The 15,384-nt window shown below is 43.0% G+C and overlaps 1 protein-coding gene across 2 annotated transcripts in view; it reads right to left on the bottom strand.

Moving 5' to 3' along the window:
• Positions 1-15,384, bottom strand: part of SLC2A9 (solute carrier family 2 member 9) — a 180,167-nt gene that overhangs the window by 137,288 nt on the left and 27,495 nt on the right. For both annotated transcript variants that reach the window (XM_084625976.1, XM_084625977.1), the window contains exon 3: positions 803-963. In XM_084625976.1, the coding sequence (XP_084482102.1) occupies positions 803-963 (161 nt within the window). The remainder of the gene's footprint in view (positions 1-802; positions 964-15,384) is intronic.

Raw genomic sequence — 15,384 nt, 5'->3', positions numbered from 1 at the left:
AAATAAAGGCTAAAAGACAAGAGAAAACAGAACAGGGAGAGTGGGGGGGGGGATGTTTTTATACATGTCTATGTATTTGAGCCCCTGTGGTGACATTTAGTAGAACCTAATTTGCCAGTAGCAAGTCATTCTGTGAGTCATCTTAAAGGATTTAAAGAAATACTCATGAGACTTTCTTTTAAAAAAAATTCTGAAGTTAGTTTTTTAACCCTTAAAACCCCTCTTGAATATAAGAAATAATATTTTGGTGCAAGGACACCCCCCCCACCCCCAAATCCTCTCATTTAAGATTTTACTGGCTCCCTCACAGTTTCCCAAAGCTCCCCATTTCTCTCTGTGGCTAACTTCAGACCCGAAGCCACCTCCGGATATGACTCTTGGTATGAGCTGTGCAGGAAAGCAGAAATCTGCCAATGCAAGTATTCTGCTTTACAGTAGCCATGGAATTTAGAAATACATGTTACAGCTGGTCAGTGTTTACCCAGGGACAACCCTGAACAATGGCCCTACGAAACTCAATCTGTGCATACTACTCCAAAAGAGACAGCCCCCTGATTCAACTATCATCTCTGGTGAATGCTACAAATTTAGAATTATAAACAATAACAATGGTAAACTTTTCCTTGTCTCCTGTGGGGCAGCACCATCAGATCATATAAAATTTAGAAGCTATCTAATGTAGTTTTCCTAATTTGAAGGTCTTTAAAATGAGAAGGAAATTTATTATGTTAGAAAATATTTTTATGGATGCTATAAAAAGGGTAAATAAGATACCAAATTCAGAGCTTTGTAATGTACCTACCGGCCAAGGAACTTCACAGTTGGTGTGGTAATTATCGCACCCACCAGTCCACCAATGGAGAAAATAGACACGGTTATAGACCAGAGGAGTGTAAGAGTTCCTCCATCTATTACGTGGCCATATCTTCTTTCCCAACTTTCATTGTAAAACCTCTTGATATACTGAAAGTAAAGAGACAATAATGGTATGTGTGAAAGCAGCTTACTTGACGAGTAAGGACACTGAAATTATCAATCATGATTTAAACAATGGCAAAATAGTAGCTTTCTGTATAGAATAGACACCTGTGACATCCATCTTTAATTGTTTTCACCCTAATCTTGAATGATTTGGAACAAATTAAAAATATGTAAATTCAGTTATCAGTGTTATGGGTTGAGTTATACATTGTTATGAGTTGGGTGTAGCTGCTGCCTTACATTCAGGATAAACATTAAGAAGCCATTGTGAAGAAGTGGCTGAACCAACAGCAGTACAACTCAACACACAGGCACATGAAAAAACTTGAGCTGATGCTGACCCAGGCACTAGAGATTAAGACAGAAGCAGAAATAGAAAGTCAAGCCACAGTAACAGAAAGCTGGGATGTGGCTGGAAGACAAAATTAAAATAAAAAGATTTTGGGGTATGGAGCACTAGCTGGATAGGCAGGCATGGAACCGCAGACACAGGAATTGTCTCCTGCTATTTGATTCCTACTACAATCAGAGAAACAAGACTTTGTACATTCTTAATGAATAAGCAAAATTGCATCAAAGAATTGAACTGCACCACCAATTTCTCCTCCTAAGTGGAACAACCTACAAGACCCCAAATTATGGGCTATCCAGTTGCGTGAAAAGGGGTATCATTATTATCTGTATTGCAGTAGCAGCTACAGCCCATTGTGCCGGGCACTATACCAATATATAACAAAGAAATGGTCCCTGCCTCGGAGAGGTTACAATCTAAATTCACAGCAAAATGCTGTTAATATTGTATTGTAGTATCCTTATATTAGGAACACATAGTTTTACCGAATACTCCATAGGTCTCTACTGAAAACAATTTAAAAATAGAAAAACTCCAAGGGAAAGGAAGAGAAGAAAAAGGGCAACAAAGGCAGAAAGAAGAAAAGATGTCACTTGTAGAGAGCGATGTGGGGTGGGAGATTGGTGAGGAACAGAAACTCAAGAGGAAAAACAAGAAGCGAGACGCCAACAGAAGATGATTCCTGATAATGAGGAGACTAGCCTGCCTTGTCCCATAAAATGGAACTTCAAAAGCAGGAGAGAGTAACAGGGATGATTTCTGTTTTAATCCCCCCCCAAATTCTGTAACTGACGATTATGAAAATATTTTATACCGATGCTTTTTATCGGTCGGTGCACATGTAGGTGCAGAGCCAGGGGTTGAGCAGTGAAAACCCCCTGGCCCATTGGAAAGTTGGCATCTGTAGCTCTAGCCCTGGAGTCGGTGCCTATACAAGGAGCCACATATTAACTTTTGAAGAGCTGCATGTGGCTCCAGAGCCACAGGTTGGCCACCCCTGGTCCAGGAGAAGGTTGGACAGTAGAGGACATACATTTCTGGGGGGAAATCTAGGATTGGGGGTGTGTTGGGGTCACCCTGAAGTATAACCCAGGCTGGCAAGAGTCAGAGTGTAATCCAGGTAATGGCAGGCTGCAGTTACACACCAACATTCAGGGTGTAGCCTGCATGCTGAAAGGCTCTGAGCAGACCAGCTGGAAGCTGCTTCAACCAAAGCATTGTAAAGCACCCATAGTTGCTAAGCAGGGGGGACACCGCTGCTCATTAGTCTGGACTGTACCATGGTAAGTCACAAATGGGGCCCAGCATCTCCCAGAGGCTATTTGTGAGTGCTGGTTGCATCTAAAAAGAAGTGCATTTTGAGCCTGGACCAAAACCCATTGACGTGAATGGATATTTTTACATTAACTTTAATGGGGTTTTCTGCAAATACAACAAATGAAAAAGGTCATAAATATGGGAATAAAGGGTTGCTAGACCTTGCTATGGTAAGGGTGAGGGTAAGTGGCAGTTGCCAGGCATGGGGGCAGGTATTACAGGGTCATTGGAAGCTAAGCTGATGAAATGGAATGGAAATAAGTTATATAAATGAAAAAAAAGTGACTGTGAAGAAGGGAAGTCTGCTGTATTTATTCATTGGGAGTTCAGCGTGCCTTGGGACTCTGCATCTGAAAAAATGAGAGCATGAGCCCTAATGCACAGTAGCTGTAAGGAAAGCTGAAACATATTTCTGGTTCATTAAAAGGATATTCAAAACAGTGAGGCAACATATTTATAATTATGCAATAAATTTACAATTTTCAAAGGGTAGATGATGCATTTATTATCTTATACCACATAATATAACCCCAAGTACCTATCCTGAAAATTAACTAAATGCCAAATCTCCTGCACAGAGAATGTATGAAGAATGCTTTCTATCTCTTCGCATCAAAGCTAATTGTGTTATTTCCACTGCTTGAAGGATGTATTTTTTTAAAAAAAAGCTATAAAATGACACCAAGAAATTGCTACACAGCTGGAATCCAGTTAGCCTCTGGCATTTTACCATTTCAGTGTTCCATTCTGACTCATACATAACTTGTCATAAAATTTGCCTCAGTTTTTTTGAGTGACTATAAAAGGTACAGAAATAGAACATTTTCTGAGTGAAGGCCTATGGTACACTCACCATGACATAAGAGTCATTACTGTACTTTACATTTTGCAGTTCAGGTTGAACCCAAGGTCATGGACTTGTTTGCAAATGGTCTATTTTCATTAATTTTAAGGACAATCTTTTAAAACTTGGATGAGAAATCAGGCCTCTAAAGGTATATTTAAGTGCTGAAGTAAGTGCCCTCATTTTCAGAGGTGCTGAGCACTCACCAATTATAATGGTAAATTATACCAGTATAGCTAAACCAATGTAGTTATATCAGCAATATTCCACATAGGGACATTCTTATTCCAGAACTAGTACGGGAAAGCCTATGTTTTGCATGGGTGTGGCAGCTGGATCAAGTAATCCATCAGCCGTACAGTCTTTCTCAAACAACTAATAACACAGCTGCATGCAAATTAGCTGTAGACTAAGGGTGCTGATTGGTTGAATTACTTCTAATATCTCAATGCTCTAGCACTCTTCATGGCATAGATACAGCTACAGTAAGGCATGTATACCAGATAGCTGTAATTCTTGAAGTCAAAATGGGCAAGAATTTAAAAACTGGACAGTAACAGATTTCAAATCCCAGTGATGATTCAACCTGCTCATAACGCTAAACCAAAAGGGCTCTCAACCACACCTGTAGCAGTTTCCATTGCACTGACTCTACAGACATTCTCGGCTTCCAACTGACATACAGACAGATTGACAATCCTGATACCTTATCTTGTATAAGAGTGGCTTTTTTTTAACCTAATCTCCTTGCAAAATGGCATAAACTAAATTGAAAAAAGTGCTCTTATATCTCAGTTTTTAGAAGAGGTTATTTTGTCTTGAATATTTAGAGCTTTTTAATAGAGAGAGTCTTCATATATTCATGTAAAGAAATAGCAGTATTATCTTTCCAGGACATTAAAAGGTATTCAGAGACACAGCCAAACACACTGGTATCCACTCTTTACTCTGCCATGTATAGTTCTGAAGCAAAGATGGCAATGATTTTACTCTAGTCAGTGGGGACCTCAACCTTTTCCCTGCTTGACCTCATAATAAAAGAGAAAAAGATTTTCAGATTCCCCCTCCCATTTAGCTATAAAGAAAAGTAGAGAGTCACAACCACTCTTGGACCTGGCTGTAACGCCCTGATCAAGAACCCATGCTAGAAAATAACTTCTCCAGGGCCAAAGGACAGTTCCACAGAAGAAAAAAACTGATACTATGTATCAGATAGGAGTGTTATTTTCTAGTTATGTGGGGGTGTGGGAAGAGGCAGAGATCAGACATTTAAGAAATGCTACTATTTGAGAGAACATCTAGAATTGGAATGCAATGGCAGAGGTCAACTTTTCCCCCCTAAACAGTGTAACTGATAAGGGATTTTGTATAGTAAAATCTACTAGCAGGCTAAGAATCCATCTATCTGTCTAGGCATTCCTAGAGTCATAGAGTTTAAGGCCAGAAAGGACCGCTAAATGTCACCCAATTACCTGTGTATTGAACCCAATAACCTGTGTTAGGTTAAAGCGTATCTTCCACAAAGGCATCCAGACTTGATCTGGAGACATTAAGAGATGGAGAAAGTGTACACTTTCACACCAGAAGGAACTTGAACCCACAATCTCTGTTTTAGGAGGCCAATGCCTTACCCATTAGGCTCATATGGACCTCATCACCATTGTATCTGACATAATCATTAGTGGATTCTATTCCCCGTGAGGTAGGATGGTATTAGCTGCCCCTCTGTAAAACGGAGATGAGGCAGAAGGTAGATTAGGTGATTGCCCAAGGTCACACTGGCAGTCAGTAGCCAAGCCGGAAACTGAAGCCTGGTCTTCTCCAGCCCTGTTGAGTGTCTTAATCACAAGTCTATCATCCTTCCTTGAAGCCTGGTGTCAGGTTTTAGCCTGATAGACATGGAAGTGCCAAAGCTGGAGCTTCTACATATAAATAGGATTATAATAGAAATGCCAATAAACACTTAAATTTAGCAGAATTACTAGATGTCAACTTTCAGAGTAACAGCCGTGTTAGTCTGTATTCGCAAAAAGAAAAGGAGTACTTGTGGCACCTTAGAGACTAACCAATTTATTTGAGCATAAGCTTTCGTGAGCTACAGCTCACTTCATCGGATGCATACTGTGGAAAGTGTAGAAGATCTTTTTATATACACACAAAGCATGAAAAAATACCTCCTCCCACCCCACTCTCCTGCTTATCTAAAGTGATCACTCTCCTTACAATGTGTATGATAATCAAGGTGGGCCATTTCCAACACAAATCCAGGGTTTAACAAGAACGTTGGGCGGGGGGGTGGTGTTAGGAAAAAACAAGGGGAAATAGGTTACCTTGCATAATGACTTAGCCACTCCCAGTCTCTATTCAAGCCTAAGTTAATTGTATCCAATTTGCAAATGAATTCCAATTCAACAGTTTCTCGCTGGAGTCTGGATTTGAAGTTTTTTTGTTGTAATATCACAACTTTCATGTCTGTAATCGCGTGACCAGAGAGATTGAAGTGTTCTCTGACTGGTTTGTGAATGTTATAATTCTTGACATCTGATTTGTGTCCATTTATTCTTTTACGTAGAGACTGTCCAGTTTGACCAATGTACATGGCAGAGGGACATTGCTGGCACATGATGGCATATATCACATTGGTGGATGTGCAGGTGAACAAGCCTCTGATAGTGTGGCTGATGTTATTAGGCTCTGTGATGGTGTCCCCTGAGTAGCTCTTACAGGCAGGATAAATTTTCATAACAAACCTGCACAATTGAATTAGGGATATTTTGCTGATAAACATTATAATTCTCTATAAGAGTTGTGCCACTATACATTGAGTGAAGGCTGAAATTAATATAACCCTATCAATTCATGTCCCTTATTCCTACGGCTCTTTGGACTTGAGGGTCATGAATTCTGTGACTTCCCATTTTTTTCCTGAGAAACCTGAGATGCTGCTTCTTACTGTTCTTAATCCCAGCTGAGGGGCAAAGAAAACCATATTTTCCTTCCAAGAAATCCAATGTGGGGAGGAGGAAGAAGAGGACAACTTCCTGAGCTTCCTAAAGAGAAATAGAAGAGACCCATTGCTCCTGCTCATGATACACCTGCAGTGGGAAAATAGACTTTCTGCCCTCAGTAGCTCTACAGAGTGAGTGAAAGAAAATATATTCTATTTCACCCATGGTTATACCACCTCAAGAGATGCCAGCTGATCAAGACAGGACTGAAAGCATTCTGCATTAATAATGAGAGATGAAGCACAAATCCAGGATTGAGCCAAAATTTGCCATGGCTTTTTTTTAAAATACCCTGTTCCATGGCAAAATAATAGCCCTTAACAAAACACTAATAGCCCAAGAGATGCTAAACATTAGTATTCGATATTTATGTTATTGTAGCACCCAGATTTCAAACAGGATCAGGGTCCTACTGTGTTTAGCCCTGCACAAATGTAAAATAAAAATCATAGTTCCTACCCCAAAGAATTGACATGAGAAACAGATTCATTGCAGCCTAAGGAAAAAATAAAAAGCTACAAAAGTTTGCAATTGCTGGTCACATACTGGTCAACAACAAAACAAAACCAATTCCTCCAACCCCATCTTTTTAACATATTGCTAAAGTCAAGATCTATTTGTCACTTGTATGACTGAGTTATGACGTTTCCCCTTCTAATCTAAAGTCAAACTTTGAAAGCTGCTTTATGAATTAAGTTTAGGGGTGCAGAATGAGGCAGAACATTTCCTATTTAATAACAAAAGTGTCTATTCCAAATAATAATCACTTTACCACTTTGCTAAATGAGCAGGGACTCATAAGAAATTAATTCTATAGATAAGCACTAAAGCAGTTAAGCTAGTTCTATAGGAATCAGCTACTGTACCATACAAATACAGCTGCATTTTGTGGCATTTGAATCATATGCCTAGTGTTTTAGCACCATATAGTGGTTTAAAAAAAGATATTAGGCATGCTCCTATATCAAAATATGCTGTTTCCAGACAAGTGGAGCTGGTGAATATTATGGACTGCTATTGCTGATATAATCTGGGGGCTGGGAAGAGCTGTAAACACCACAATTGGTTAGAGGAGTTGTGTGAAACTTGTTAATAAGCCTCACATCACTTTAAAGACATGTGATCCTTGAGGACATGAAAATAGTTTGGATTGCACTGCAAAGATCCTTCCTGAAAAAACACAGGTTGGGGCCTGTGTGCGACAAGACCTGTTAACATCAGTAAACAGAAATGGGGTAGAAGGTGTCACTGAGAACTCAGAATGGCAGAGAACAAAGAATTCAGATCAGCTCTTGCCAGTAGACTAGCAAGGAAAGAGACTAGAAGGTATGTAATAAAATGCAAAGTAGCCTGAAATTGTACTTGTGCCATAGTTTAGGCCTGTTCAGTTTTGGAAATATCATGTAACTTAGGCCTGGTCTACAGTACGCGGTTATTTCGGAATTAACCGAGTTACCTCAAATAAAACTGGTTCTGTCCACACGTCCAAACCAGTTTTTTCAATTTAAAGGGCTCTTTACTCCGATTTCTGTACTCCACCTCGGCAAGTGGAATAGCGCTAAAATCGAGATTGCAGTTCTGGGTTACAGATACTGTGGACGCAATTCGACGATATTGGCCTCCAGGAGCTACCCCAGAATGCTCCCTTGTGACTGCTCTGGACAACACTCTGAACTCCGATGCACTAGCCAGGTAGGCAGTAAAAGCCCCGGGAACTTTTGAATTTCCTGTTTGGTCACCATCAGCACAGGTGACCATCAGCAGAGTCCACCATCACAGGCGACCATGCAGAGTCCACCATCTCAAGAGACCACACGGTCCTGGATTCGCAGACGAGCTCCAGCACTCTGGGTCACAACCCCATACATGCTGCTTCTACCATGAACTGCATGAAATTATGAGGGGTGACGACACCACTACCCCACCACTGTCCATGGACACCTGCAAGGAGGGAGGAGCACGGAGCAAGGAGGATAAGTTTTTGGAGAATGGAGGAGGAGGAGGACAGTGCACAGGCGGCAAGTGGGGAATCTGTTTTCCCCCCTAGCCAGAAACTATTCTTAACGTTGGAGCCAATAGCCTCCCCCTACTCCCAAAGCATGCTCCTAGACCATGACCCTGGAGAAGGCACTTCTGGTGAGTGAGAGCTTGATCGGAGCCACACGGTGGGGGGTAACCCAGCCATGCTGAGCTGTGCGCGTTTAGTTTAAAGGGCTCATCCCTGCTCAGAGCCTCATCGGAGCCCCGTGGTGTGTGTGTGGCGCGGGCGGGGGGGTGGGGGTGGGAAGAGGGAGGGTGTTGTGTGAAGCGATCATCCCAGAGAGCCCACAGGCTGCCTGCAAGCTGAATTCTGTTGCCTGGCCGCATATGAAGGTTTACTCACACCAAAGCGGCAGACACTTCAGTATAGGAGGCAAAATGAGACCTTGTACAGAAAGAATATGTGCTGTGTACTATGAATTGCCTGTTTCACTGAGAAACAGTGTCCCCTTTGTTCTCTAAAATGTATCTTTTAAAATACTACCCTCCCTTTTTCTCCTCCTGCAGCAGGTGCAAATGTTTCAATGTGGCCCCTATCTACTCCATCCCAGAGGCTGGTCCAGATTAGAAGGCGGAAAAAATGAACTCGGGACGACATGTTTGCCAAGCTCATGGAGTCCTTCTGCACTGACAGGGCCCAGCTGAATGCATGGAGGCAAACAATTGCGGAGTTGCGTAAAGCGTTACATGAATACGAAGAGAGGAGGGACGCACACGATGAGAGCAGGCGGGATGCTATGGTCAAGCTCATGGGGGAGCAAACTGACATGCTCCGCTGTATGGTGGATCTAATGTGGGAAAGGCAGCAAGACCACAGACTGCCGCTGCAGCCCCTGAATAACTGCCCTCTCTCCTCCTCAAGTTCCATACCCTCCTCACCCAGATGCCCAAGAACACGGGAGGGGGGGGCGCCTACAGGGACCCACACAGTCAACCCCAAAGGATTGCACAAGCAGCAGAAAGCTGGCATATCCTAAATTTTGATTTGGTTTCTGGACTTGTCCTTCCCTCCTCCTCCTCCACCCCCCAACCCAACCCCCGCCCCATCTAGCTTCTGATTTCTCTCAATGTTTTGTGCAACAAATAATAAAGAACAGTTTTTAAACAATTGTGACATTATATATATATATATATATATATATATAGGGGGCGGGTAACTCTAAGAGAAACAAACACAACTCTCACACCATACTCTGGCCAGTCATGAAACTGGCTTTCAATGCTTCTCTGATATTCAGCACGCCTTGCTGTGCTCTTCTAATCGCCCTGTTGTCTAGCTGTGCGAAACTGGCCACCAGGCAAATTGCCTCAACCTCCCACCCTGCCATAAATGTCTCTCCCTTATTCTCACAGATATCGTGGAGCACACAGCAAGCAGCAATTACAATTGGAATATTGGTTGTCCTGAGATCTAACTGAGTCAGTAAACTGTGCCAGCGCGCTTTCAAACGTCCAAACGCACATTCTACCACCATTCTGCACTTGCTCAGCCTATAGTTGAACTGCTCCTTACTACTGTCCAGGGTGCCTGGGTACGGCTTCATGAGCCATGGCATTAAGGGGTAGGCTGGGTTCCCAAGGATAACTATAGGCATTTCAACATCCCCAACAGTAATTTTCTGGTCTGGGAAGTAAGTTCCTTCCTCCAGCTGTTCAAACAGACCAGAGTTCCTGAAGATGCGAGCGTCATGCACCTTTCTCAGCCATCCCATGCTGATGTTGGTGAAACGTCCCTTGTGATCCACCAGTGCTTGCAGCACCATGGAAAAGTACCCCTTGAGGTTTATGTACTGGCCGCCCCGGTGTTCCGGGGCCAAGATAGGGATATGCATTCCGTCTATCGCCCCGCCGCAGTTAAGGAACCCCAGCGCATTAAAGCCATCCACAATGGTCTGCACATTTCCCAAAGTCACTACCCTTGATAGCAGCTGGTTAATGATTGCGTTGGCTACTTGCAGCACAGCAGTCCCCACAGTAGATTTCCCCACTCCAAACTGATTCCCGACTGACCGGTAGCTGTCGGGCATTGCAAGCTTCCTCTGGGCTATAGCCACTCGCTTTTCAACTGTGAGGGCTGCTCTCATTTTGGTGTCTTTGCGCTTCAGGGCAGGGGACAGTAAGTCAAAGTTCCATGAAAGTGGCCCTATGCATACGAAAGTTTCTCAGCCACTGGGAATCATCCCATACCTGCAACACTGTGCGGTCCCACCACTCTGTGCTTGTTTCCCAGGCCCAGATTCAGCATTCCATAGCATGAACCTGGCCCAACAGCACCATGATCTCCCAGTCACCACATGCCATGCTTCTAGGAACGTCTGTGTCCATGTCCTCATCAGTATAGTAATCGCGCTGTCGTCGCTTCCTTGCCCGGTTTTGTAGGTACTGTACATACTGCTGGATAATGCGCGAGGTATTTACAATGGTCAAAACTGCAGCGGAGATCTGATCGGGCTCCATGGCTATGGCACCTGCACGGGTAATCCTGGAAAAAGGGTGCGAAATGTAGTAGAGCAGAGTGGCAGCAGAAGCTGTGCTGTTCGGTTCACGGTAGCCGAACAACGGTTGAAAATGGTTGTCTTCTGTGGCTTCCATGGAGGTGGGAGCCCAGGACAAACACCATGTAGAAGCTTGGAAGCGTGGCAATAACAGGAGAGCAGAGTTGGCGGTGGAAGCTGTGCTGTTCGGTTCATGGTAGCCGATCAATGGCAGAAAATGGTTGTCTTCTGTGGCTTTCAGAGGTGGGAGCCCAGGACAGACAACATGGAGAAGCTCGGAAGCGTGGCAATAGCGGGAGAGCAGAGTTGGCAGCGGAAGCTGTGCTGCTCAGTTCACAATGGCCGAGTACAGTTGAGTTGGAGAGGTGGATTCATGGAGAGCAGCGGTGCACCGTCTGCTGAAAGCAGTATGGCGTCTGCATGCCAAAAAGGCACGAAACGATTGTCTGCTGCAGATTTCTGACTACACACACCCAGAAACACCTGCGAGAATGTTTTTGCCCCATCATGCGCTGGGAGCTTAACCCAGAATTCCAATGGGCGGCGGCGACTGCGAGAACCATGGGATAGCTACCCACAGTGCACCGCTCCGACATTCGATGCTAGCCTTGGTACTGTGGACGCAATCTGCTGAATTCACACGCTTTAGTGGGGACACAGAAGACCGAATGTATAAAATAGTTTCCGAAAATTCGAATAGAATAATTTCATACTGTAGACGTACCCTTAGTAAAACCAAAGTTAGTTCAGTCTCAGAGTTCTCCACTAAAACCAATTAAACCTATGATCTAGTTTTAAGTTTGCCACATCTCAAAAGATTTTCCACCACCTTAGAGAGAAGTAAAATACACATGAGTAAAAGCCCATCATGATTTAAATAATGTTATGATAAAGTGGGTGGGAGCAGCCAACTGTAAGGAATGTTCAAAGTGATGATTCATATGGCAGGTTAGGTAATCAAATGGCACAGCCTTTCTCAACTTAAACATTCCAATCATTTTGTCTAACAAAAAAGTTTCCTTTTGAAAACAAGGTTTATTACTCCAACCACGTAGAGCAGAAAAAAACCTGTGGCAGGACCCACTGACTGCTAGCATGTGTTCTATTATTTATTTGTATTAACGAAAGTGATAACACTCCTGAAATTCCTCCTATTCAGGACTTGGACCCAGAGCAAAGATAACTAACAAAACAACAGTCTCTGTGCCTGGCAGCAACTGCATCACAGCAGAGAACTTTACCTTTTGGTGACTAGCATAACAAAAAGAGGAGGGGAAAGGGTAGAAAAATGTACTAGACAAAGATAGAAAGCAAGAGGGATGCATTAGAAAAGAGCAGGGAAACCCAGCAGTAGAGAGGACTGAATCAGGATAATGAAGATGTAGGAGACAGGAAAGAGGGGGAAATAATCCTTTACACCCAACTATTTAGACAAGATATTGTCAACTATATATAGTGTGCAGAGCCAGGAGTCTATTGCTGGAATCCATTTTTGCAGGAGGGGTTATTTGGGAAGTGTCCAATTTTTTTTTTTATAGGTAGGAGATTTGCATCCTTAAACTGACAGTGAATCAGTTTGCCTGACTGTTAACTTTTTTATAAAATTACTGCTTTTTAAACTACATCGTGCACTTAGAAGCTGCTGTTAAACATATTTATAAATGTAATGGAAAAATTACTATAGCTTGTTAAGAACTTGGTCCATTCTCAGGGAATGCCCCAAAATGATACCTGTTCATGTTCTTGTAAACCAAATCCCAAAATGGATCTGAGATTAGACAAGGTCCCTTGTCATTTGTTTCTTATACAGCAGCACACAGACAAGTGAGAAACTGGAACACAATCATTCAATCATTCTCTTTCTCTGAAGATTCTCTCTCATACCAAAATGAATTTTGAAGATCATTTTATAAGGCTTTATATTAGCATTTTTTGTTAATGTTGATTACTAAAATATGTAAATTCCATTTATAATATTATAGCTAATTTTCATGTAAACTAGTTCTCAGTATGCTCTGTTGTTTACAAAGATATACACAAAGTATCTGAAAAAAGTCCTAATTGAAATAAGAAAAAGAAAAAGAAAATTGAACAGGTCCATGGGTATTTGCATATCACATTTTACTATAAATGGAAACCCTCCAGATAATGGAAAACTGTTAGGATAATTTTGCATAAAAAAACAAAACCAAAGAACAACCTTGTTTTAAAGAGCTGTACATCAACTATCTATTCTAATGAGAGCCTGATCTAAAGTCTATTGAGGTCAGTGGAAAGACTCCCATTGACTTCAATGGGCTTTGGATCAGGCCCCTTAAAGAATGACAAACAGCATGAAATTTTAGAGAACATGCCCATGCTCACCCCCGACTCCCAAAAATAAAAGGTTACAAGAAATCTTTAGATTGTGTGCTGTTAACACCACCACGTGTTACCTGCGGCACTTCACTGAGGCACCCTCCCAGAGAACGGCTGCCATCTTCCTGTGCTGGGGGAAGCCTTTATGAGGAATTTTTCCCTGGCTCCAGGACCATAAGCAAATGGCATAAACCAACATGTAACCACTGATTTTAATTTATTATGTGATGTTATGATTAACTAACTTGTTATGTAATATAAAATTATTGTATGCTAAATAGAATTAAATTGTAGGATTATAGACATATAAGATTTATCAGTAGTTAGAGGGGACAATTCTATATTAGGCATTTAAGTAGGGCTGAAATGCAAGGTATGATTTTAGCTTAGCCATACTAGGCTATATGCTTTAGCCCTGGTCTACACTAGGACTTTAGGTCGAATTTAGCAGCGTTAAATCGATGTAAACCTGCACCCGTCCACACAATGAAGCCCTTTATTTCGACTTAAAGGGCTCTTAAAATCGATTTCCTTACTCCACCCCTGACAAGTGGATTAGCGCTTAAATCGACGTTGCCGGCTCGAATTTGGGGTACTGTGGACACAATTCGATGGTATTGGCCTCCGGGAGCTATCCCAGAGTGCTCCATTATGACCGCTCTGGACAGCACTCTCAACTCAGATGCACTGGCCAGGTAGACAGGAAAAGAACCGCGAACTTTTGAATCTCATTTCCTGTTTGGCCAGCGTGGCAAGCTGCAGGTGACCATGCAGAGCTCATCAGCACAGGTGACCATGATGGAGTCCCAGAATCGCAAAAGAGCTCCAGCATGGACCGAACGGGAGGTACGGGATCTGATCGCTGTTTGGGGAGAGGAATCCGTGCTATCAGAACTCCGTTCCAGTTTTCGAAATGCCAAAACCTTTGTCAAAATCTCCCAGGGCATGAAGGACAGAGGCCATAACAGGGACCCGAAGCAGTGCCGCGTGAAACTGAAGGAGCTGAGGCAAGCCTACCAGAAAACCAGAGAGGCGAACAGCCGCTCTGGGTCAGAGCCCCAAACATGCCGCTTCTATGATGAGCTGCATGCCATTTTAGGGGGTTCAGCCACCACTACCCCAGCCGTGTTGTTTGACTCCTTCAATGGAGATGGAGGCAATACGGAAGCAGGTTTTGGGGATGAAGAAGATGAGGAGGAGGAGGAGGAGGATGTAGATAGCTCACAGCAAGCAAGCGGAGAAACCGGTTTTCCCGACAGCCAGGAACTGTTTCTCACCCTAGACATGGAGCCAGTACCCCCCGAACCCACCCAAGGCTGCCTCCTGGACCCAGCAGGCGGAGAAGGGACCTCTGGTGAGTGTACCTTTTAAAATACTATACACGGTTTAAAAGCAAGCATGTGAAAGGATTACTTTGCCCTGGCATTTGCGGTTCTCCTAGATGTAGTCCTAAAGCCTTTGCAAAAGGTTTCTGGGGAGGGCAGCCTTATTGCGTCCTTCATGGTAGGACACTTTACCACTCCAGGCCAGTAACACGTACTCGGGAATCATTGTAGAACAAAGCATTGCAGTGTATGTTTGCTGGCATTCAAACAACATCCGTTCTTTATCTCTCTGTGTTATCCTCAGGAGAGTGAGATATAATTCATGGTCACCTGGTTGAAATAGAGTGCTTTTCTTCAGGGGACACTCAGAGGAGCCCATTCCTGCTGGGCTGTTTGCCTGTGGCTAAACAGAAATGTTCCCCGCTGTTAGCCACAGGGAGGGGGGAAGGTTGAGGGGGTAGTCACGCGGTGGGAGGAGGCAAAATGCGACCTTGTAACGAAAGCACATGTGCTATGTATGTAATGTTAACAGCAAGGTTTACCCTGAAAGAGTGTAGCCACTGTTTTATAAAATGTGTCTTTTTAAATACCGCTGTCCCTTTTTTTTTCTCCACCAGCTGCATGTGTTTCAATGATCACAGGATCTTCTCCTTCCCAGAGGCTA

Source organism: Lepidochelys olivacea (assembly GCF_965140295.1).
Source record: "Lepidochelys olivacea isolate rLepOli2 genome assembly, chromosome: 4".
NCBI lineage: Eukaryota > Metazoa > Chordata > Testudines > Cheloniidae > Lepidochelys > Lepidochelys olivacea.
The sequence above is the reverse complement of the archived record's forward strand: the minus strand, read 5'-3'. Positions and strand labels throughout refer to the sequence as shown.